The following is a 22442-nucleotide window of genomic DNA, read 5'->3' as shown; positions in this document are numbered from 1 at the left end:
GGGCTGCTGCTTGTGAAATGGCTGGGAATTGGCCAGTGGGTGGTGAGCAATTGCATTGGGCATCACTTTGTATGTTTTGTATGTTGAAATTCTTTTATTTGTATTACTATAATTTATTAGTATAGTTATTATTACTTTCTCCCCTTTCTGTCCCATTAAACTGTCTTTCTCTCAGCCCATGTTTATCACTTTCACTTTCTGATTCCCTCACACATCCTGCTTAGGATAGGGAATTGGTTGTGAGTGAGTGACTGTGCACTGCTTTGTTGCTGGCTGGGGTTAAACCATGACGTCATCTTGTATGTTGAACATCAAACAGAAAATCAGACAGATTTTTTTTTTAAGTTAGTGCCTAGTTTTAGTCGTTTTGTGATTCACTCCCTGGTTGTCAGATGAGGAAACCATGATTGCTTTTCAGGGACAATGACTACCATAAATAATTCTTCCTTCAGAGCACAGTTTGTGTCCTGACCCGTGTGCTGCAACAGAAACGGAGAAGAAAGCAAAACCTCAGCCCACTCAATGTGGAGGGACTTTTGAAAAAAAACCCCACAGGTTAACATTAGTTAATTAGAACAGCAATGCATGGAAGAAAACTGCCTTAATTACAGCATTTCCTAACTTTCTGACTTTTTTACTCTAGTGCTTTCATGGCATTTTTTAAATAGTCTTTTGTTTATAACTGTAAATCACAGTTTAAATTTGGAGCCATTTTACAGCATCTCATACATCTTTTTGTTGTTTGTGAAAGAACACAGCTGAAAGAGTCTCTATTGTAGCAGATGCTGCTGCTGTGCTGTGGCTGTCTCAGGCTCTGAGCTCAGCTCTGTTCTCATCACCATCAATGGGAGTTTCAGCATTGCCTGCCCTGCAACTGTTTAATTTATTGATGTCCAGGTGGTGTAGTACAGCCTAGCAAAGAACTTGTGTGTGAGTCTTATGCTCTATCCTGCGTGCACAAGGACTTTGATGAAACCAGTATCTTGAAATCTGCAAGAGGTGCCGGAAAAATAGTGAAAACAATAGACACTGGAAGTCTTTAAAACCTAAACTTTTCAGGACGGTATCTGCTTAAATTCACTCATGTTTTGACAGCCATTGAAAGATTTTCTCATTTTTTAAGCATGTCTAAATATGCATGTTAGTAATTTCTGGGGGACTAAATATATTAAACAGGACGTGTATTAATAATGTGGAAGCAGCAAACTAAATGCTAAATACTAAATAAATGCAGGAGCAGGGGAAATAAAGCATGGTTGAAATCACTTCAACCATCAGCATAGGTGTAATTTTTGGTAAAACTGCAAATACTTTTTGAAAAGGCTGTCTGAAACAAGAACAGTAAAGCTGCATTAGGAAACAATGTTCGGATGGTCTGAGTTGAAGGTTGCTTGTCCAACCTAATGCATATCTATTGTCTCAATGCATTGTAATAGTCTTTTAATGGGAGAAATTGCTGTAAGATGGGAAAACAGTCTTTGTCTTTAGTGTGGTGTAAAATTAGATATGCTCAAGGCTGTTCCCTTCCCCTGCCCTTAAAAGCCTGTGGAAATACACAAGAAAAGTATTTCTGGTGTTGAGGACACAATAAATGATAGGAGGAGATGTTATTCTGGAAGTATTGCTTTTTTCTTCAGAGAGAATTGGAGATATTTATGAGCTTCAGAGCCTCAAAGTCTGACAGTGGTTTTGAATTCAACTGATTTTAATGAATTTTTGAAAGTTATTACAATTTCCTGACTTACAAGGTCCCTTTTGTCTTTTAATAGTTCTCTACAAACATGCTGTAAATAAATTAGGTGAGAAATCCTGATTTTGTGCAAAACTGTTAATTTGTGAAACAGGAGAATACCCCACTGCAGGATTCTCCATCTCTCAAATGTCTCTAAAATACAAAGCAGGGATCAAACTCCAATTTGTTCCACCTTTTGCCTTTCAGGTCCAAACCATGAATTACGTTGGCCAGTTAGCAGGGCAAGTGTTTGTAACAGTGAAGGAGCTCTACAAGGGTCTGAACCCGGCCACCCTGTCGGGATGTATCGATATCATTGTTGTGCGGCAGCCGGATGGGAACCTTCAGTGCTCCCCTTTCCACGTTCGCTTTGGGAAGATGGGAGTGCTGCGTTCCAGGGAGAAAGTGGTAAGAAAGTGTCACAGTTTCTAAATGTCCTGTCTGAGAGTTAACTCTAACACCATGGAAGTTACTGAATGTTTTTTGCTCTGCTAGTTGAAGTTTTCTTTAAACACCGTTTATAAAGAGCCTGAATTAAGACAAGCTTCAGTTAAAATGGTTGTTACTGATTCTTGCAATTCAGAACATAATTTGTAAGACATTGACTATAATAAAAAACAAAACTGGCCATGCAATTTGTAACATTTTTGTTCAATAAAGCAAAATTTCAAATGTGCTAATTTGAACCTATACTAGATTTCATTAGTGACTCATTAAAACCTCTTTCTTTGACATGTTCAATGACCATTCCAAAAAGGGAGATATTAGTGAAGTAATATTTTCAGATAATAGAACCTTGAGGTTAATTGAATCTAGGAAAAACAGTGAGGACCTTGAAATAAATATAACTAGGCTGAGTGACCTGGCAGTGTATCAGATGTGAAATTACCACTGTGACAGATTATTTTAGGAAGTAGTTTGTAACACCATATTGTCTAGTTTCTAATGTAGCTAGAATTTTCAACAGAAAGATCTTAAAGTCAGCATGGACACTGTTAATTTCTTACTTAGATCAGAAAGAAATTCCAATATTTAGAATCAGTAGAAGCTGAATGATATTACTGTGCCAATGATGTACTGTGTCCTGAAATATAACATAAATTTAGACTTGTTCAAGTCTCAGAAAAATTTACAGTGAAAATGGAGTTGATGGCAATCCTGGTTATAGTCAAAGAGAGAGAGATCCTCCTGAGAAGATATGGAGTTAGATGTACAGTGATATGGTAAATGTATGGAAGGAATAGACACAAGAATTGAATGTAAAATTATTTTTCTCATTTGTGCTTCTCGCAGAGTAAAGAGAAGGCTCTTTAATTAATTTGAAAGACAGCATATTAAGAATTTGCATTTGGAAGTACTTCTAGCACAATTAAAAACAGGCTATGAATTAAAAGAGCAAATAGATTTGGGTGGCAAGTGAAGCATTCAGAATTACATTTTAAAAGATTCAGAACTTTATGTAATAAATATAAATCTTTCTGAGTAGAGGAGCAAGGTATCAATGAGCTGAACAAGTTAGAAAAACTTTTTTGTAATTGATGCTTTGTGAAAGGGTACTGAAAGAAATAGAGTAGCTCACTATTTCCTGTTTATTATAAAATTTCCTACACTTCCCTGAGAAGAATTTGCCCAGTGCCAGCAGAAGAATTTTTTTTCATATGAGATTATATTTATTTCCTTCCAGGTTGACATAGAAATTAATGGAGAGGCTGTAGATTTGCACATGAAACTAGGAGACAATGGGGAGGCCTTTTTTGTGCAGGAGACAGATAATGATCAGGTAAGAGTTAAAACTACTTTTAATGCATAACAAATCTGATGCCTGTTCTTCAGAGTCAGTTTTGAGTTTAGGAATCTTGTTGAAAAATATACTTTCATCCATTTTATAGTTCTGAAAGTCTCTGGACAATATTCTGCTGTGGAAATTTAATGCTATGCTGCTACTTTGGGGATTTTTTCTGAATTGCTGAGATTTGAAAATGCTGAAGATAATCATATGAATGAAAAATAAATCATGTGCATGCCAGTGTGTGAACAGAAATGGCAACTACAGAGTTCACATGCTTCAAAGTTGTGTGTAAGAGATGAATGTCCTGGGACCTGTTTTTTGCAGAAGTCTTTAATTTGAACATATGCACCAGATTGCCAGTAAAAGTGCACATGCTCTATAAACATCTGTGCTCACATTAATTTTGGTGTTCCTGATGAACATGATCTCACAAGTATCATTCATGTGGGGCTGTATTTAAATGAGAATGTCTGCTATAGAGCTGTGGTTAAATACTGGTCCAAATAAATTATGGTCCCAGTAACTTTGAGTAGTCCACATGTAATATATGAAAATTTTTGCAGGCATTTCTCTTCAGATAGCCCCAATAATTTTTGTCACTGTCCAAAGTAGGATGGGTATTCATATTCCTGTAATGAGTATGATATTACCAGTTTCAGGTGAGAGCTTTGTGAATGTGCCTCTCTGTATCTTTATTTTTAAAATTTTTATGTGGTAACAGTTACTTGGTGACTGAAAACTGCTGGAAATACTTCCATGAATGTCTAGAGATGTATATATATGATTGAATAGGATGTTTGTGTGACCTAATTATAAAGCACTGTCCTATCTGACTACTGTCTGTCATCTGTGTTGAAAGGGGAATTGCATTTTACAAAATGTTCAGGTTTTAAACTAAGATTTTGTTTCTGCTCTGTATCTTACATGAGGTGGACAGAGACTTGCACTGTAACCTGGCCAATACTGGATGCTTAGAGGATGCTGTATTAAGAGTTTTGTCCCTGCTTTGTCTAAGGAGATGCAGCTACATCTGCAAATTCCCATATGCCATAGGGGCATAATAAGCATCCAGATGTCTAATCCTTGTTACTTTTCTGAGGAGTAAATAAATGAGATTTTGGAAATTTGTGCATAGGTCTTAGAACCAGTTGTATGACTGGTGAAAGAGCTAACATATTCTATGGTTTGAATTTTTTCTTTTGCAGGAGGTAATTCCTTATCATCTCTCCACATCTCCCATTCTGTCTGAAGGGACTGCCTTGATGGAATCCCAGCTGAAGAGGAATTCCATAGACAGGATACGAAACGTGGACACCAATGGATCCTCACAAGTGCCACCCCAAACCCATGGATCCCAGCCTTCTACTGAAACATCTCCAGTGTGTAGCTCTGTGAAAAAAAGGAGGAAGAAGAGGAGGAAGTCAACTCATAAAATAGACAGCTTAAAAAGAGAAGACACACATGGAGACACATCAGAAGATGAAGATATGTTTCCCATAGAGATTAGCTCAGAGGAAGAAAAAGAGCCAGTGGACAATTCAAGGTATCATAGTGGAATTGAGATATGTAATGAAAACCTGGGTTAATGTTCCAGTCCTTGCCTTCTAGCAGTAATTTCTAAGTCAGAACATATGGCTGATGAAGGTGTTACTTCAAAAATAAAGCTTTAGGCTAGAAAGCTATTGGGAATGTTAGTGATTAAAGTAATGAAAACGACATTAAAAACATTAGAATCCTCTGTAGTGATGTGAACTAGATGGTTTGAATCAGATAATGTTTCTTTAGCTCAGGTTATACTAATTCTTCTCTGAAATAGGGTTTGTTAGCTGAGGTATATGAAAATTCAGTAATTGGGTGTGTTTTTTAAATATCACTTCTTTCCCCCTATTTAGGATCCCTGTTCCAGATGTATTTGTTGATGATGTATCTGACATAAAGGCTTCTGCAGTTTCTGTGCTTTCTCAGTCTGCACCTTACCCTCATTCAGATGGAGAATGGTCACCTCTTCAAAGGTACTTTTTCTGATAGTACAGTTCTAGATAGTACCCTAATTTTAATTTTTCCATTAGTGTCTTCTATGTGAAATCTTCTATAAGAAATCTTACTAAAGGTTTTGATGTCAAACATGATCAGTGACCATTATTAGATGAAAGGTTTTATATTTGCAATAAGATAGTGTACCAAAACATCAGGTTGGCTTGGTCCTTGATGTGGCAAATGCATGCATACAAATGCAGGTCCACAAATTCTGAAGAATATTTTTATCTGTTAATGTCACTGTTTGCATATAAATACTGTAGAGAGGATGAATGTGTTGTGAAATCTGAATATTTGCCTGATGCACACACCCTGTAAGGGCTTCAGTGAATGTAGGTTTATAAGTCTTCAATATTTTGAGTATAGTCCTTTTAAGGATTTCCCAGATAGTTTATATATAAAAATAAGACTTTTAATTAAAATAAAATAAAAACAAATATGAGCTTTTCATGTTGCTTTCAATATAGATATATTTACTGTGTGAAAAGAACACATACAGTAATTCGCTTACTTTTTCCTGTATGTGTATTTTATGTGCATGTGTATACCTTTGATGTCAAAACAGAGCAGTTTGGAGCTCCCTTTTTTGTATCTGTTAAAAAGGGACAATTTTTTTGCTTAGTGCACTGCAGTGTAATTCCAGTTAAGTTTCTGTGTGTGTGTGCCCCATGCACTTGTGCTCTGTGTTCCCCACGCAGACTGCTGGAGTGCAGCAATATTCACAAGACCTTGTCCTAGGAAGTCTAATCTCAATATCCTGCCCCTGTGGTTGAGGGGCAGAGGAAGGGAGTGTGAGGAGATTATTTCAGGGCAATGGCTAAATTGAACTGGTTTGAATTGAATTCTGGAAGAAATGTTCTCCAGGGCCTGTAAAGCTCAATGTGATTGGCTTCACCAGGCTGCTGATAGCATTTGTCAATACCCTGCCCTTTCAATGGCTTTTGGAACTGTGTGTTCTGTTTGTTTCTTGATTGCAGTATCCTGGATTTTGAAAACGCTCAATGTAAATTCAGCGTTTGTGTAACTAATGCACAAAGAGTTTGTTAATCAGCACTTTGAATATAATGACACCCTGTCTTTCTTTCTCCCAACATGCTCTCCTGCCCAGTGAGGCTATAGATTGTACAGGGCACACCACTCTCCTCACTATTCCAGCAGATGGAGGCCTATCTAACTCTTGTCCTCAACAATCTTCTCACTTTTCTCTTCCAGACAGGTAGAACAGTTGCCCTCCCTCTTTTCTGGACTGCTTTTTAATCCATTTAACACTTTAATACACCTCTAACACATTAAGACTATGTGAACTGCTGTTGAATTTATAACTGTACTTATTGCTAACCCAGACACTTTGAAGGTGGTTTGGAAATCACTTTCTCTGCTTACTTCTTTGTGTGCATTGAGTAGAGGTAAGTTACCTTGATGAATCATCCACTGGAAGAGGATGGATATAAAATCATGTCGATGAAAGCCTGGGGTAAAAATCAAGTTCATTAAGATGATAAAAACCCCAAAAAGGAAGAACTTAGCTAGTGAATTCATTCCTCTGAAGACTGACAATTCCACATAGCTTTTTACGATCAGTATATATTTTAATGACATTTTTATCCCAAGGTTTTCCTGAGTTGTTTGCTTGTGCATAGATTGCTAAAATAAAAACAAAACAAAAACCTCAGAGATTAAGTGAGCAATGAAAAATGCAGATCTTGTAATGAGAGGAACCCAGTGCCAAAAGAAAACTTCTCTCCTTTGTTCCATGGGAGAGGAGGAAAGACATTCTGTATGTTGGGTTGCAACCAGGGGGAAAACCTTGCAGAGTAAAGATGACAGTAGATAAGGCATCTTGGTTAAGGTTCAGGAGACTGAGATTCAGCTTTTGTGGTAGTGTAGGATTCTTAATTTCCACAGAGCTAGAAGTGTATACACTTTCTGTGTTATGTTAAATTAAGAAGTCTCAATTCTGCAGTCAAGCTCTTTCACTCCATTAAGTTAGTGGAGAGAGGAAACAGCAGTGTTAAAAAATTTAAAGTAGTAGACTATGACCTCTACAAGCTTTGAGTAATACATGAGGCTAAACTAAATACTCATTGCTTATATCAACATAGTTGCTATACTAGGTGCCTAAAGCTGTATCGAAACGGATAATCTTGAGGTTTTTCCAGCTTCTAGGTCTGCCCTCTTTGCCCTGACAGTGTTACAGCACCAAATCAAAGTGAGATCCTGGGATATTCAAAACTGTTCTCCTTAGCATGTTCTCATGGCAAGGAAGGGCAGGAGCACAGGTTGGGATGGAGCAGTGATGTATTCTGGGTGGCTCCATGAACTTTGCTGTGGAGTTCACCAGTTCTTGCAGACCGGATAGACATTTAAAGTGCTATAGCAACTTGCCTGAGTGAAGCTCTGTGTTTGCAGCTGTTGAAATAAGAAATGCTTGGTGGGTCTTTCAACATTTTTTTTCCCTCTGTGTGAAATAAGGAATGCTATTATGGCCACCTAAGAGGAGGTTCAGAGGGTCTCAGTCATTGCAGTGACATGTGCATGATGTAGGCCTCTTTTTGTCACACAAGACAGGGCTTTTTCTCAGGTCACATTGCTGCTTTTTCAGGGATCTCCGTGCTTCCAGTGGAAAACACTGCACTGATCATTGTAGTCTATTATTGCAGAACTGCCAGCTACAGGCAAAGTCCTTGTTCTTTGTCATTAAATTAGATTAAATGCAATCGTAGCTGTTGCGGAATACACAGGACTGACACAAATATTCAGCATCTATGGGATGTGAATCAGAGATGCTGCTCTAAATACCTGAAATTTCCATTCCTTCTTGTGTACTGCTGACAGGATGGGAGGCTCTGCTTTGATCTGCAGTATCACAGCAATCTGTGCAAGGCAAGGAAATTTCAGCTGGACTGAGTCAGTGTATAACCTAAGGACACAGGAATTGCAGGACAGTTCAGCCCAAGGCAAGCCCACATCACTGGGCAGCAGTTGCAGCAGGAACTTTCACAGAGCAGAGCTCTACCTGCTTTGACATGCACATACATGAGTGCCGTATTTCTGGCACTTTCATTATGTCTCTGAGAATGTAATCATGGTGCTGAGTAACAGCTCGGGCTCTTCCCCACTCAGCTGTGTGCACAAGGGAACTGTATGTTCAGGGAAAATGATGGGGAAGACCAGGTTCACCTCCACCCCAAATCTGTTTTCTTACTGCCAAATGCAGAGGTTCTACCCAAGCTGAAGCAATGCCTCTATTCTCTGAGAGTCTGAGTAAGTGAACTTGGCTGGACAAAGACAGATTGGAGATTTTTCTAAGTAAACAATAGGAATCTTGGAGGTTAATATGTCTGAAGTGCACAGGGTATGTAAGACTTGAAGTGACAAGGTTTCCTTAAATCAGGATATTTTAGGCTTAAAGCAGCAGTAGTAGCATTATTGTCTACTGATATTTTCTGAAGTGCTCAGGCTGCTGATTTCCAAGGTTTCAATGGCCTCTAAGTATGAAACATACTACAAATACTATAAACTTTTCAGTGGGAGATGTTGAAGTTGCTGAAAAACCCACTAGGCATTTCCTGAATCCTTAGAGCTTGAAACTACTTTTAAAATTGCACTGTATTGATTCCGTCATCTGTCAAATTATAGGTTATACCCTAACAACTGATAAAAACTTGAAATTCTTAGGTCCTAAAATGATGGCTTGTAAATTTTGTAATTTAATTAGGTAACATAAATATCTGTAGCTAAAAAGTCCTAGTGTCTGTCCTTGTTCAAAGTGTATTTTACTGCATAGATAAAAACACTGAATAATGTAGATAATTAGGTTGCTGTTATTTCAGATGTGAATGTGAAGTAATTGTTCTGCTGTGATCAGTGAACTCCCTACCAGCTCTACAGAACATTGAAAAAAAGGAGACTTTACAACACCCTCCTGTAGCTAAAAGGGAGAGGGACTTTTCACAGGGGCATGTAGTGACAGCACAAAGAGCAATGGCTTTGAACTTAAAGCTTGGACTTCTGGCAAGAAAATCTTCACTGTGAAGGTGTTGAGGCACTGGAACAGGTGGCCATGAAAATTTGTGGATACCTCATCCCTGGAAGTGTTCAAGGCCAGGCTGGATGGGGCTTGGAGCAATGTGGTCTCATGGCAGGGTGGTTGGACGAGATGATCCCTTCCTACCCAAACCATTCTATGATTCTACCTTTATATAAATTCTTCATGTTTGATGTTTATCTTTTTTTTGAATAAACTGAATATCTAAACCAGTCTGGCTCTTTCACAGAACTGCAGAATCACAGAATGATTTAGATTGGAAGGGACCTTAAAGATTATCTCGTTCCAACCTTCCTGCTATGGGCAGGGACATCTTCCCCTAGGCCCCTAGTACCAGAAAGTCCTTCCCCTAGGACTCTGAACAATCTCCAAATTGTTCAGAGTCCCATTCAGTCTGGTCTTCAGGGATGGGAAGTTCACAAGTTCTCTGTGCAGGTTCCTCACCACCCTCTCAGCTTTCTGTCCACAAACACCCTCAAGTAATTCTTCCCAGGGCTGCTCTCAGTCCATTCTCTGCCCTCTATTGGGATTGCCTTGACTCAGGCATGGCACCATGCACTTGGTCTTGTTGAACTTTGTTGTGTTAGGCACTTCATGAGATGGAAGCCTTTTGTTTTTGAGAATGAAAGAAGCTCAGTTTGGATCTTTGGAATGTTTAGGAATTATTTAGGAATGTTGTGGATTCTTTTGTTGCTTTTAGTTTTTACATCAGGGTTGGATGAGTATACCAAGACATGTTACAGCTCAGATAAAAAATGCAAGCTTTGTTCAGGAGGTTCTGGAGGAAATTCTATGACCTGTGTTATGCAGAAAGGCAGAGCAGATAATCTGAATTTTTCCTTCTGTCCTTGAAATCAGTGATTCATTAGTTATTAATGACTGACTTGACATCACATTCTTGACTTCACCACATTAAAAACATGCTGATAATTTACTAATTAATTTATAAATATTTATTATCAAATAACTATCAAAAGAAACATATGTTTCAACTGAAAGAGCTCAAATTCTTTGTGTAGCTCTCCTGCTGATTTTCCTTATAAACATCCATCCAGTGGTCGAACTGAACAAGTTAGAAAGGAGTCAACTGGATTTCTTAGATTAAAGTATTACTTACTCAGAATAAGGTGTCTTATTGATGTGAGTAATTTCTGCACTTTGCATACATTATAACAATACTAACATCTATTCATCTGCTGCTGCTGGTACCACCCGCATTCTTTTTTCCACACAGAAAACCAAAAGTGCTCCTGAAATGTTCAGGTCCAGTGTTCTTGTTCCAGCTCTTTCAGCTTCTCAAATAATACTTCTCTGACAACACTTTCTGAAAAAGGTCTCAACGTTTGAATGCCAGTGTAAGAGGATCCTGAAGTGTTTAAATTATTTTTCTATGCTTTCATACTTTCAGTTGGCTCTTGATTGTTTCAGTCTTCAATTCCTTATATTGGTGGACATCAGTTTGGAAAGTGCTAAGTGCTTTGTGGTTTCTTTTGCTTTTATAACATTTTTTGTTTGTTTTTCTTTAGCCCATCAGATTCACGTCCTCCTACTCCTCAAAGTGACTCAGAATTAGTCAGTAAACCTACGGAGAGAAGTGGACTGAAGGATAATCCCCACATGCACTGGGCATGGGGAGAGCTACCTCAGGCTGCAAAGGTATCCGATGTAATTCCTGCTAGCACCTCTTGTGCTTTAATAGGGCACATGTGCTTAGAGTACTGCAGACTGATGAAGAGGAAATGGATCCTGGTTTCACATATAATTACAGTGTTTTATGTAAGAATCTTATTCCGAAGGAGGTACAGGAAAGTACCTAATGGCATGGATAGTCTCAATACTGATAATATACAGTAGAAAATGAGGAAGTACCTGAGACCCAGTCTTGTAAAAGTTAGAAGCTTAAAAACCAGAAAAAATCAAACCCAATGTCCTTTGGTAAATCACTGAAATTCATAAATTATCTTAAATGGAAATTAGGTGCTTGGTATTAACACCTTGATTCACAGAAATGAAAGTGGGCTGCTTCAGTACAAAAGCATCCAGAGACACCTGCAGTTGTGTATCTGTGGATGTGCAGACGAGCTGTTCTCCTGGCTGGTAGGGCTGGCTTGGTGCCTGTCTCCTCCTGGAGCCATTTGTCCCAGTTAGGTGTGGGATCTGCAGCTGGCAGCGTTGTTTGCAGTGCTGCACAGACACTGTGGGCAGCTGCCCACTCTGCAGGCTGGTCAGGTGCTGGCTGGCTCCTTGTGATGGCTCCTGTGGAGTCACAGCATTCACATAGGGAAGGAGAGCCTTAGGATTTACACGTGCACCATGGTATGAGAAGTAGAGGTCAGGTTTCAGTGGAATACTGCAACTTTAGGGGCTGGGATGGTGCAGTTTGGCACCTCCTGCTGAAGGCTGGCTTCTCTGCAGCAAGAACTGCAGGAGAGATGGGCTCACTCACATTATAAAGAGGAAAAATTGCTGCTTTGCAGGCCAGGGAAGCGGGCATCTTGTTCAGAAAGACTTCTATGTTCTGGTGATGGCACCAGAATTATAATGGCACTATTGTAATTTATTGTAATTAATTCCCTGGTGGTAATAGTGAAAAAAGGAGGGGTGGGGTTCCAGAATCCTTCATTTCTTTAGAGGAGCTCTGGTCTCTTCTTTAATATGGTGAGCTATGGTGACAGCCGGTGGTGAGCTGTCTCATCACTTCTGCACTATTCTCCTCCCCGTGTGTATTACAAGGGATTTAGGAGCTATTTTCTGCTCAAAGAGAACTAATTTAAGTGCACAGGTCCATGCGGGAGTTCCAAATTGGCATTTGCAGTCTAGAATGAAGAGTTTCCTGCTAGGAAACTCAGGCGTATCTTTTTTATCCCAGTCACACTCCCTGGTGTATTTTGCAAATCTCACTCCCAGAGGCTTTTCTCTCTGTAGTCCCTGTCTATATCCCTGGCCAAGCTAATCTAATCTTGCCATACCTGAACTGGGAGTCATACTTGGGTGCTGTTGAACTTCATGTAAGAGTTGGTTGTTTGCTATGACATGAAGGTTACAGCACCTGTGCAGCTGCTGCTGTAAGTTCAGCTCCTCTCTGTGCCTTTGTAAGAACACTTCCTGTCCCACACTCAGAGAAGATCTGGAATTGTTCCTAAAAGTGATTTAAATTCTAAATTTGGGGATTATACAGCATCCTGGTGCCTGAGACCATCTTGATTGTGCAAGGACTCCAGTCTGCAGCACCTTCTCTTGTTTGTCAGGTTTACTTTCTGAGGGAAAGCCAGGATTGTCACAGGAAGAGAGGAAGACAGGGTGGGAAGTGGGATGTGCAGGTGAATGGAAAATGAAGACTGTAGAGCACATTGCAGAACAAATTTTTCCTGATCCCAAGATGAAAATAAATTTTGCACAAACACACAGCAGAGAGATCTTTTGCATGTTGTAGTCTCTATCTCAGTGGTGGCTTTCTGCTGTAGTTGGTCATCTTAACAGTCTGATATCATTGGAGTGAATAGAACAGGTTAAACTCCGGCTGTTGTATTTTTAAGAACTTTTCTGTGTAGTAATCTGTTTTATTTTCCTCACAGGCCAGTTCTCTGCTCAAAGCGAAGGAGCCCAGCATGGGAGATGTAAATCCTTCTGAAAGCACTCACTTTCGGGTCATCCAAAGTTCTGCTGTAGAGGAGTTTAACACAGTGGCTCCTCTGCCTGCCCTTGGACAAGGAGATGCAGCAACTGCTGATGAGAGTGAGCCCTTACCAGCTGAGACAAATAGGGCAGAGCCAGAGCTGCCAGGAGCAGCTGAACCCCCATTGCCTGCAAATGAAGATATAAAGCAATCTGCAGCTTGCTCAGCTCAACCGACTGGCAAGACGGATTCCCCTTCCAGAAAGAAAGGTAAAGCTCTTGATCCTGCACTTTTATATGCATGATTTTATCTTCAAATTTCATGGTGATAAAGCATCTTATTGCCATATAAATTAATCCATGCCCTGAAAGCACTTTCAGATCAGGAAAGGAATAAGCTTTGGAATGAGCCTTCAAAACCTGAGTTGTGCATCAAGCTGTTCACATGAACTTCTTGGTCTGAAGTTTTTGGCAGCTCTGTGCATATAAGCAAGACTACAAAATTTGCTCCATTTGACAGATTCAGGGATTTCACTTTTATGTATCAGCAAATTGTAGATCTGCTGGTTCATGTGAGTGATGTATTGCTGGTAATTGTGGAAACTCTCTGCTCTTGTGCAAAGTTGTAATATGTCTTTTGCACAATGAACAGATTTGCCATAAAAAAAGGTGCTTTTGTTTTACATGCTTTTCAGTTCTCTGTGGTACATGTCCTATCCTGATATGTGAACTATAACTTCGTCTGCTTTACTGTCCGAATTTCTAGGCACCATTTCCATGGTATTTTATAGCAAGTGAAGAAGTGTTACTGTCTTCACATGAAATTTATTTTCTTACAAATGCTCTGTTTTAGAGCACTGATTATTCCACAATTATGTAAGCTCTGTATAAGCCACGTTTGTGCAGCTGCTTTTTAATCAGTAAACATACAAGTTTGTTGGCCTCTTCCCCATGCATTCCACTGTCTTTGAAAACAAAAAGTGATGTGTTTCTCTGCTTACTATTCAGTTCTTGTATAGATTTTCTGATTGCTTTTGTGATACGTGGTGTTGGAAATTGGGACAGTGAGAAGTTGTGGGTTTGAAAATTAATTCTATATTAGGTTTTGGCCTTACAGTGGTTACTTCTCTAGGTGTACTGGCAACAACAGGACAGTGGTGATCTGTTTGTCCTAGTGACAGGCCTAGAAGGGGTGTGTTGTCCCCTACAGTGCCACACAACATATCAGCTGTATGTGCTTAAAAGTGAGTTGTCTCCATAATGAGCCAGTTATAGTGTGTTAGGGACTATACTGTTCTTTCCCTTTTTCAAGGAGGGATGGAAGATTAGTTCTCAAAGAGTAAATGTTCTGACTGCCATACTGTGATAGTAGGCCTATGCAAATACTTAGAACGTTTTCCTTTTGCTGTTTTCCTCTGGTGAGCACTGACTTCTGATTCACAGTGGTTTTGTCTGGGATAGGGAGTTTTTGGCATGTCTCAAAACTAGTCCTCTGCTGTCCCATTTTGTTAATTCATAATTTGAACAATGTATATAAACTACTTGTTTTGAAATTTTTAGCAGTATGATTTTGTACAAATACAATTCCCAAACTGTTATAACTTTCTGGTTTCTCAATCTTAAAATGAATAGCTAAACAGTAATAACAGCTCTGGATTGTTACTCAGAAAATGGTAATTAATAGGCTTATTTGTTCTGTCCCTTACAGACAAACGGAGCCGGCATCTTGGTGCTGATGGTGTCTATTTAGATGACCTCACTGACATGGATCCAGAAGTTGCTGCACTTTATTTCCCCATAAAGTATAAGTCCTTTTCTTATATTTTTATTTTTTAAAGAGCTCTTTTCAGCTTCCATATTTAGATTGAACTCTTCATTGCCAACCAGATAAGATACCTTTTTCAGGGTTCAAGCCGAGATGAAGGCAGAAGGAAAGAAAAATTTTGTAGAGAGGAATATTAGAACTTTTGGAAAGTGCTGCATTTGGACCTGAGAAAAGTGTTTGCAGCTGGTTTTCTGTTTTGGTCAATTAAGCATTATATATTAATTGTGGATGGTTATGTAATATACACTGATGTTTGTGAGTGTTACTCACATGTCCTGGGAGAGCAGTTGGCCTTGGGATATATTTATCCCTATGTTCTGACTTATTATCATAAAGAACATATCTTACTATTAACAGTATTAGCAGAAAATTATTGCTTTAATGTTGCTATACTGTGGTTGATTCTCCTATAAATATGAATATGAGAAAATAATTTTTGGAAGGTGCATGACAGTGTTAGATATGAAAATACTGCACCCTGAACATACAATTTCCAACTTGTTCTGATCTTTATTGGAACCTCTTGCAACATTTATAGTTCTCTTTCAGCATATACTCTAGTCACTTGACAAAAGTTATTGAGCAACAACTAAAGTAGCTTGTGTACTTTTTTTTTCTTTTTTTTGCTTGCTTAAACTCAGCTGCTATAATATTAGCATTTCAATAAAACTGAGAAAGATTAGTTATATGGGGAAAATGTTGGATTGAAAATTTCTTTCTGAAGTGCATTCATATAAATCTGGAGTGGAAAGCAGAGTTTGATGAGCTTGCTCTTTGTAATAATGATCTCATCAGATCTTAAGTGGGTGTAATGATTTATTGTTTCTGTAAATGTTAATCCTAGTAGTTTACATGTAGAGTCTTTTATTTATATATACATGACACATAAATATACAAACATCCACATTATTTGTTTTGGTTTAGTTATCAGTTTATAGAGTTAATATAAATTAAATAATAAAACTTATATGCTTATTCTTGTTCATGTGTGGGAATGGTTCTACTAGTATAAACTCTGCTTATTGTACCATTATTTTTTCTATAAAGATTATGCAGTTTATTGTCTTATTTTCCTAGCTCTTATGTAAATAAGTGAAGCTATAATTATACATGCCTAGTTCAGGCAAGTAAGTGGAAGAAATCTAATATTGGAGGGCACAAGAGGCCTATATTACTTTGTTTTGTTTTGCTGTAAAATTTAAACAAAGCATTTTCTTTTTTCTTCTTTTTCCTAAGCATGTATCACATATGTACAGTGCTTGTTGAAGGGGGTGAATTTGGGAACGAGCACACTGAATTCCCGATTCTCTTTTCCAGCGGGGACACCGCGCAGAGCAGGAGCGCGGCCGAGGCGCGGCCCGCCAGCCACTCCCCGCACTCTGCCGGCAGCTCGGGGGTGGACAGCGGCGCCGAGAGCACCTCGGACGGGGCCCGGGATCTGCCCTCCATCGCCATTTCCCTCTGCGGAGGCCTGACTGAGAACAAAGAGATAACCAAAGGTACGGGATGACTCTGCGAATTGCAGACGTGTGCTGGCAGCTGCCTTTGAGCTTCCCAGCCTGAGGCTGCAGAGCCCTCCTGTGGCTGTGCGCAGCACTGGGCTGAGAGGATAAACACTGGCCATGAAATGGAAACTTCCTGGAACTTCTTATGACTTTTAACACATTTGAACAACCCACTATATATGAAATTTTTTGGAAGTATTTTGTTGCTATTTTTACTTCCTGATAGTGCTATGTTTTGTATCACAGTAGTGTTAATGATACTTTTGCCACTTAGTACAGTATATGGCTGGGAAATTTACAGCTCTCGAAGCAGGAGTAAAAAAGGTGGTCCATAAATGGGGACATGAGGAGGAGTTGAAAAGTTTAATCTGATTCCTGTCCTACCTCCAGTTTCTTGTGTAACTTTTAGATAATTCACAATATGCCCTAAACTTCCAGTGGCATAATGTGAAAATAAATGTTTTAAGACTTGCACTTTCTGCATAAAATCACATGAGCCTGATGCTACCCTGACTGTTGCTCACAAGCTACTTATTGAAATGTTCCAAAAAAACTGTGATTTATTTGAGTCATACTGTCTTCTGAATCACTTGTAAATTACATAATTTTTCTAAAAGGAGATTTTCGTCCCTCACAGTTCTATCCCTGAGATTTTACTTTAGGTTGTATTTTGAAAGGAAAGGCACCCAGAAACAAAGAAACCCTCATTCTTCTGAGATTGAGAGTCTCTGAACAGCTTGCTTCCATGTTGCAGTTAAATCTCAGTACCCTTGTAATGAAGGTGAAACCAATATGCCTGAGAGGTTTAGGTTGGCCCGTCCCAGGCATCTGTAAGTGCATGCTTTACAAATGTAACTTCTTTTTCCCACAGAAGAATTCTTAGAACATGCAGTAACATATCAGCAGTTTGTGGACAATCCTGCTATCATTGATGACCCTAACCTTGTGGTTAAGATTGGAAATAAGTAAGTATATTGCAGAAAAAAAAAATACTGTTGTAACAAAGACACTTCTTTGTTACTTCAGAGCATTACATCAGTATAATTGTAGCTGAAAACCAGGTTTTGAATGTCTGTAGCTTGGATTCATCCAGAAAGAGTCAACTCCCTTGTGAATTCAGGTCCTTCTAGTTACCTTTCCTCCTTTGAATTGAAAGTGAAGTGCAGTTTCAGATGACCTATTACAGCTAACTGACACAGTTTGAATTTCAAGAAGCTGTTATTAAATGCTAATACTATTCACATTCAATTGACAGAGTAAAAATGTAGGATGATGTGAACTTGCCAAGGCTTGCCCTGAGCCAGTTTGAATAATTAATATTTACAGGGCTATGTCAGTCTACTTGCAGTCACTCAGTACCAAGCATTTTTTTTTGTATATACTGAATATTTTGCTAATATGCTTCTGTGGAGGCATTGCTTTTCAAGCCTTGTCAAACTTCACCCACTGAGTACGAGGCTTCCATTTGTGCAAGGCTAAGAGACTATTTTGTGTGTTTATATTGTGGCTGCAGGGCTGTGCTGTGGTCTAAGCCAGATGCAGCTTTTTGGAGGGTTCTTGAACTTGGGAGTGTCTTGCACCCTGCAGTGTTAGAGGAGAGTTCATGGCTTTGTGCTGTGCTTAGAGAGGTCTGGTACCCTTAGCCATAGCTGATGCAAGGCAGGTGTACCAGGTGATAGTTTGTGTTGTGGATGCTGCAGCCTCGTACCTGTCCCTCTCTGGTGTCTGAGGTGAGTCACTTACTACTTTCCTGACACTGTTCTCTAAATCTGATGGTAGAATTTATCTGCCTGCTGAATGCATTGGGAAGAGAGGAGAGCTTAGTGAGGATCTTAATGTCATATTCTCTTAATGCGGTGTGAGCTTCATCTTCCCTAGGCAGTGGATACTGTAATTGTCCTACTGTCTGCAACAAGAGTTGAGCCAAGTTCAATGTATAATAGCAGGAGCTTGACAGACTACAGCCTCTAAGTTTCATGTAGTTCCTTGATAGAAAAACAGTGAAAAAGCTTGTAAAAATGAGGCTTATGCTGTGATAGGGGAATATAGTAAGGACTGTAGCTGAGTGGATGCAGCCAGAGAGTTGTGGTCAGCAGCTCTGTCCAGATGGAAGCTGGTGATGAGTGGTGTCCCTGAGGGTCTTGGAACTGGTGCTCTTCAATATTTTTGTCAATGACACAGACAGTGGGACTGAGTGCATCCTCAGCACATTTGCAGCACATGACACAAAGCTGAGTGGCGCAGTGGAATCAACAGAAGGAAGTGATACTATCCAGAGGGACCTGGACAAACTTAGGAAAAGGGCCCACAAGAAACTCATGAAATTCAACGTGTTAAATGCAAGGTGCTGCAGCTGGTTTGGGGCAGCCTCAGATATGAGTACAGGCTGGGAGATGAAGTCATTGAGAGCAGCCCTGGAGAGAAGGGGGGGTTCTGGTGAATGAAATCTGGACATGAGCCAAGAGTGTGTGTTTGCAGCCCAGAAAGGCAAACGTGTCCAAAGCAGCGTGGGCAGGCCGAGGGAGGGGATTCTGCCCCTCTGCTCTGCCCTGGTGAGACCCCACCTGCAGGGCTGCATCAGCTCTGGGATCCCCAGCACAGGAAAGGCATGGACCTGTTGGAGCAGTCCAGAGGGAGGGACATAAAGGTGATCAGAGGGCTGGAGCACCTCTCCTAGGAAGACAGGCTGAGAGAGTTGAGGTTCAGCTTAGAAAAGAGAAGGCTCTGGGGAGACTTCATTGCAGCTTTTTAGTACTTAAAGGGGACTTCAAAAAAATAGAGAGAGCAACTTTTTGTATGGTAATAATGATAAGATACAGGTGAACAGTTTTAGATGAAAAAAGGAGAGGTGTAGATCAGATGTTAGGAGGAATTGTTTATTACTATAAGGTTGGTAGGTTACTGAAACAGATTGTCCAGAGAAGTGGTGGATGTGCCATCCCTGGAAGTGCTTAAGGCCAGATTGGATGGGGCCCTGAGCAACCTGATCTAGGGGAAGAAATCCTTGCCCAAGGCAGGTGAGTTGGAATTAGATGATCTTTAAGGTCCCTTCCAACCCAGCCCTTCTGTGATTCTTGATGACTTGAGTAATGTGTGGCAATACCCTTTCTACTCAAAGCCTAATTTCTCTTGCATACCCTGAAAAATATGTGTGGTAAATAGCTGTGAGCATTCTGTGGAATAGGATTGGTCTGTTATTACCAGTGCAGGCCAGAGTTTGAGCTGTGCTTCATGGCTTTAACATGCCAGGTGATGAATACCAGGTGGGTTTGAACTGGGACTTTGGGATTACAAAATGCTGTAATTGTCTCCCTTGCATGCCCAGGTACTACAACTGGACAACAGCTGGTCCCCTTCTGCTGGCAATGCAGGCGTTCCAGAAACCTTTGCCAAAGGTGAGATTGAACATGAAGGCTGCTAAGAGGAGGAGTTTGGAAATGATGCCACTGATTAAGGGAGGGAAATGGGTTGTTGTACAAGAGAATCTGCACATAGGTAGAATCTACCCACACATAACCATTTGTCCATCTTGTATTACGGCCTAAACAAGGACTGAGTTTGGTCTGTGAATACTGTTTGTTTGCTAGGGTAAAGTTATTACAACTATATTGAAGTAGGAAAACTTCTTTTTTACTTCATTAATATGGATTGTAAACATAAATTATATTGACCTGTTAGTGTTTGCTGTAGCTGAATACTTGATGTTTGCTTTGTTTTATGTGTATATATAAACAGCATATATTATTAAATATAAATAACCTTAGTGAATAAGCTTTAAGTACTAGATTAGGAAGTCCTACAGTTTGCTAGCTTTTTGTTTCTCAGTTGGTTGTTCATAACCCAGGTAGATAGTGCCAGATAGTTCTATGACTGTGTGACAACTGTTTGTGTTGGCTTATATAAATGTGCTGAAGAAGTTAGTTCAATGCCACATGACCTGGTGTCACGTGGGTCCTCGTGACAGAAATACTGTAAATGTATATAAAGAAGTAGTATCACCACTATCACTGTTTTGTGTCCTGGTTAGACATGGATTTAATAAATTTTTGAACCTAAACTTTCCTCCTGCCATTTGCAGCACTTCACATATCTTTGGGATTGTTCTGTGTGAATTTAAATGCTATCTCCGTTGCCATTACTGTGGACTAAAAATTTCTTAAAAGCCTAGAATACTCTCTGCCAATGTTTCCTTCTTAGTGCCACATTACCTCTGTGTACAGTCATGTGCAGCTGTATGGTACCATCCCAGTATAAAATAAATTGAGCCTAAAAATCCCAAGTATCTGGTAAACATGGCTTGAATTTCAAAGATGTCACACAGCCAGATGTTTTGTGCATAACTGCAAATGTTCTAGTAATCATCAAAGATGGGATTCATCCTATGGAACTGAAATGCCCACAGTTATCCTACTCTCTATTTGTTGGGTGCTCACACAGTGTGATTCAGACCTTCATAGGTGCCTATTGGGTCTTCAGTGGCAGTAAAAATAATGTAAGGTAACTTCATTTTAAACACTTCAAAGCCTGAGCCAGATATCTTGGGTTTGGCCTAGGATGGCTAAATGGAAAGAAGTGCTATAAAGTATTTTCCATGTTACAGGAGATGGCAATTCCTTCAACAGCTTTATACTTAGGTCATTATACCTATAGGTTTTCAGTTGAGAAGAATCTTCCGTGAGGGTGTAATTCAATGTGCTTGGGTTTTTTAATGGTTAATTTATATTCTGTATATATATATATATATATATGTATATATGCTGATAACTTTCTAGAGAGAACATTTTCATTTAGTGGAGAAGCTAGTATTTATAGTTGGAACAATCTGTATGATTGGAAAGGTTTACTTGGTTTACTGTACCTCTGAAACTAAAATGACTCATTTATGTTACCACTCATCCTACTGGTTTTCTTCATGACTTGTTACTTAGAGTTTTGATTTACTGTAGTTATGAAGCTAAGGAATTTAAATACTGAGATACTTCATTAATAAACAGAGTTTAGGAAGTGTTTGAAAACAGAAGTTTTTACAAAAAAAGTTGACTCATGTTCTGTAAAATGCACTTAAATGCACATCTAATTGTAAGCATGTAAATTCCCTCACTAAAAGTCTATAGGACATCTGCTTGAAGTTGTTGATGTGTTTGAGAATCTCCTTAGATTGTAGCCATTGTTTTCAATGGTGGCACTCTATTCTGCATTGCTCCATCTGCTCCCTGGTTTTTTTACTTTGTTCGAAAAACTCAGCTTTATTCCTCTGCCATTTCTTTTTTTTCACATATACTTTAGGTATTATAATGTATAAAACCTAAGGAAAGGTAAAGAAAAGGGATCCATTGCCACACATTATCTGAACACAGCCCCCTCTTAATTGCTAAGAGTTCTTAGAATATTTTTTAATTTTTTTTAAAATCATTAATCAACATCACAGCTTTCATTTGGTGACCTTACTTGCAGTGGAAAGCTGTCAGCTGAGAAGTACAGTGGCCAAACTCTTCTAGGGTGTACCAAACCCTGTGGCCATTTTTATCATAATATTTTCCCATTCCATCTGTTGCTTCTCTCTGGGTAAAATAATTCAGCTCCCCCTGTTAAAATGCATAAGGTTCCAGTCATTATGGATATTGAAAGAAACTTTTCTAGTAGTGTCTAGTGTGTAGAACCAAAGTAGAAAAGGTTTATAAACAATTCTAACGTTTTCAGTCAAATTCATAGCATGATAATTCATAAACTGATAAAAGCTAGTAACTTTGCATTTTTCTAAGCTGGTGATTAAATACAAACTTTGTAAATAACTCTTGCATGTCAGTTTGTTGCTGTTTTGTATGATGCCTCCTTCAGGAATTGATATTTGTTTTCTTTTTTTTAATGTATAATTTGTACTAAATAACTTA

General features: G+C 39.2%; 1 protein-coding gene across 2 annotated transcripts in view; it reads left to right on the top strand.

The window, feature by feature from the left end:
- LPIN1 (lipin 1) overlaps positions 1 to 22442 on the top strand; it is a 49939-nt gene that overhangs the window by 7679 nt on the left and 19818 nt on the right. For both annotated transcript variants that reach the window (XM_063424742.1, XM_063424750.1), the window contains exons 2-11: positions 1940 to 2140; positions 3417 to 3512; positions 4727 to 5064; positions 5414 to 5533; positions 11133 to 11262; positions 13182 to 13491; positions 14930 to 15023; positions 16364 to 16545; positions 17423 to 17516; positions 19877 to 19946. In XM_063424742.1, the coding sequence (XP_063280812.1) occupies positions 1949 to 2140; positions 3417 to 3512; positions 4727 to 5064; positions 5414 to 5533; positions 11133 to 11262; positions 13182 to 13491; positions 14930 to 15023; positions 16364 to 16545; positions 17423 to 17516; positions 19877 to 19946 (1626 nt within the window). In that variant the 5' untranslated portion in view covers positions 1940 to 1948. The remainder of the gene's footprint in view (positions 1 to 1939; positions 2141 to 3416; positions 3513 to 4726; positions 5065 to 5413; positions 5534 to 11132; positions 11263 to 13181; positions 13492 to 14929; positions 15024 to 16363; positions 16546 to 17422; positions 17517 to 19876; positions 19947 to 22442) is intronic.

The sequence above is a fragment of the Prinia subflava genome, chromosome 2 (genome assembly GCF_021018805.1).
Source record: "Prinia subflava isolate CZ2003 ecotype Zambia chromosome 2, Cam_Psub_1.2, whole genome shotgun sequence".
NCBI lineage: Eukaryota > Metazoa > Chordata > Aves > Passeriformes > Cisticolidae > Prinia > Prinia subflava.
This window is presented reverse-complemented; position numbering and strand designations above follow the sequence as displayed.